This window comes from Leucoraja erinacea, unplaced genomic scaffold, assembly GCF_028641065.1.
Source record: "Leucoraja erinacea ecotype New England unplaced genomic scaffold, Leri_hhj_1 Leri_312S, whole genome shotgun sequence".
NCBI lineage: Eukaryota > Metazoa > Chordata > Chondrichthyes > Rajiformes > Rajidae > Leucoraja > Leucoraja erinaceus.
The window spans coordinates 1-3,066 of NW_026576213.1; the positions used below are offsets into that span (position 1 = coordinate 1).

A 3,066-nucleotide genomic window follows, 5' to 3' on the forward strand; every position below is an offset into this window, starting at 1 on the left:
ATTCCAAATGGAATTTAAACTGGAGGTGGTACCTCATGGTGGTACCCCATCTCCCCCCTCCCCCACACCTCTCTCCCACTCTCTCCTCACCCCTCCCCTCCCCCTCCACTCTCTCCACCCCTCTCCCACTCCTCCCATCCCTCTCTCCCAAATTATTGCACACATCAAATCCACACAAAAACATTACATCGATAGCCCAAAGCCTCACCTGAACTCCAGAAATGCTCTTTTTCTGTTCCTGCTCCATTTTCTGGATCTCTGATTCCTTTTCTGTGAGAGATTCGAAAGAAGATTTCACCTGTTCCTGGGGTTGGGTTTCAGATCAGAGAATAAAAATGTCAGACAAGGAAGAAAAGATTAGACAATGATGTGATCAAAAGTGATTTGGTTTTACCTTGTAGAATACAATTGCTTCTTCTATCAGCGTTAAGCTGTGAGACTTGTGTTCCCGCGCAGTTGCACAAATCAAACAGATCAGTTTCTTGTCAGTTTTACAAAACAGCTTCAGTTCTTCCTGATGTTTCTCGCAGTGAAGTTTGCTTTTCTTCGCTTTGAGATTCATGCTCAGTGTTCGAGCTTTCTCAGACAGTCTAACCAAGGCCCGATTCACCCTGAGGGTGCGGTTTGCAGATTCCTCTCTACATTCCGGGCAGGAGTTTCTCCCCTCCCTGTCCCAACTCTGTGTGATGCAGGAGCGGCAGAAGTTGTGTCCGCAGTCCAGCGCCACCGGATCGGTGAAGAAATCTTTGCAGATGGGACAAACAACCTCCTCGGTCCAACTCTCGACCTGGCGTTTCGCAGCCATTTTATTATCTCCCTGGTTCAATATGTTTTCACTGACGTGTAGTTGCTGAATCCCCGCATTACCGCGTGTGCCCACTGCGCTCGCTGCCGTCCCGGGCAGTGCATGTTATTCGGCTGCAAGTGTTCAGTGTGAAGGTGTCCTGGCCACTTCCAACCAAAGATTCTCTAGGACAGTGATTCCCAACCTGGGGCCATACCATGGCAAATTTCAGGGGGCCACAGAAAAAAATTGGGATTTAGGGGGCCACAGGTTCAATCAAGTCAAGTCAAGTCACATTTATTTATATAGGGAGGTTTCACGGCAGTCGGGTCACGACCCATGACCCGTACTGTTGCTACGCTACTCCAACTGGAGTACAAGCGATGAACTGCAGGTAGGCACTTACCATTGTTTCCAGCGTAGCGGGCCCGTTAAAACCCGCTGAAATTGTCAATTTTTGCGCTGTAAATAATTATGGAAATCGGGATAAGCGTGGGAGACATTTAGCCTACTTCAGAATTCCAAAAGTGAGGAGAAATGACGGTAGATAGAAGCGAGAGCTGAGGGGACAACAACAGACAGAGTGCTTGGCGAACATTGGCCGTTTGCTCACTGCATTTCATCAACTAAGGTGTTTTTTCTTGATTCCTTTGGCATCTAAAAAGTTTCAGAAGTGATAAATCTGGCTGTAATTTTTGTAAATCGTCCATGGTTCCCGTGGGTTTTTACATACAAAATGAAAACGCATCTGAAGAAAAATTCACAGCCAGATTTATCACTTCTGAGATTTTTTAGATACCAAAGGAATCAAGAAAAAAACACAAATAATGCCTTACTGTTGATGAAATGCAGTGAGCAAACGCGATAATTCACAATATTTTCAATTCCGATATCTGCACGGCCAATGTTTACCAAGCACTTTAGCTGCTGTTATCCCTTCAGTTCTCGCTTCTCTATACCTCCATTTCGCTTCACCTTTGGAATTCTAAAGTTGGGTGAATGTGTCTCACACTTACCCCGACTCCCACAATTTTTTTACCGCAAAAATTCAACATTTTGACGGTTTTAAACAGGTAGGAAAGTACGCGTTTTTAGCATCAATAACATATACCTGAAGTGACGAATGTCCTCCAGATGGATTTAGCGGCTCCGTGCGTCGAACCCTCTGACCCAGTGACCTTTCGTGCAACCTCCCTAAAGCACATTTAAAAAACTCTCGTTGGCCAAAGTGCTTTACATTTGTTATAAGAATAGCACAACAAAACAGACTACATACATATATACATGTAGCCCTCACTCAGAGGACGTCAGGAAAGGCTTGGGAATATAGATAAGTCTTTAGTCTTGACTTAAAGGAGTCGACGGAGGGGGCAGTTCTGATGGGAAAGGGAACGCTGTTCCACAGTCTAGGAGCTGCAACCGCAAAGGCGCGGTCACCCCTGAGCTTATGCCTAGACCGCGGGATATTCAGCAACCCCAAGTCGGCCGATCTGAGGGGCCTGGAGGTGGAGTGATGGGTGAGAAGACTTTTTATGTAGGTGGGAGGCAAGCCCATTGGGGGCTTTGTAGACATGGAGTATCTTGAAGTTTATACGGAACGGCACAGGGAGCCATGGCCCCTTTTTCGGGCCCGTCAATCTATGTTTGCGTGTATGGTTTAAAGGATATTATATGACCCTTTAACATTTATTGCAGTTTGCAAAGGTTGACTTTGGCTGATGATCAGTTCTGCTTCGTTATGTTTAGTGTTGGGAAACAGGCCATTCGGCCCACCCAGTCGGCACCGACCAACCATCCCCGCACATTAACACTTTCCTGCATGCGCCGGCTGGGGGGAAGTTAAAAGGAGATGTGCCGGGGCACAGGGGGTGTGGGTGCCTGGAACGCGCTGCCAGGGGTAAGAGGCATTTGGCTGCCCCATCTATGCAAATACCAATGCTCTGATCTTTGGGTTTGGTTTAATTTCTAGCTACATTTGCGAAAACATGACCTTCGTGGGACCCGCCACCCGCAGTCCGGCTACCGAGTCCGCACCTTTCTTGTCCCCACCCACCCCCCCCCCCCCCCGAAACGTTGCCCCCCGCCCATAGATGCCCACCCGCTGAGTTTCTCCAGCTTTTCTGTGTAATATCTGAACACTATCCTGCACACAACAGCGACAATTTGACACATACACCAAGCCAATTAACCTATGGGGGTTTGGGGGGGGGGGGGGGGGGGGGGGGGGGTTGCACGAAAGGTCACTGGGTCATAGGGCTCGACGTACGGAGCCGCTAAATCCA

The 3,066-nt window shown here is 48.1% G+C and overlaps 1 protein-coding gene across 1 annotated transcript; it reads right to left on the bottom strand.

Moving 5' to 3' along the window:
* Positions 1-123: 123 nt before the first annotated feature.
* Positions 124-995, bottom strand: LOC129693493 (E3 ubiquitin-protein ligase TRIM17-like; the record flags this gene model as incomplete). Its single annotated transcript, XM_055630305.1, has 2 exons — positions 395-995; positions 124-304 (listed from the first exon to the last, which is right to left on the bottom strand). Coding segments are annotated over exons 1-2 (592 nt in total), but the record flags the coding sequence as incomplete, so codon positions are not given.
* Between the last annotated feature and the right edge of the window lie 2,071 nt (positions 996-3,066).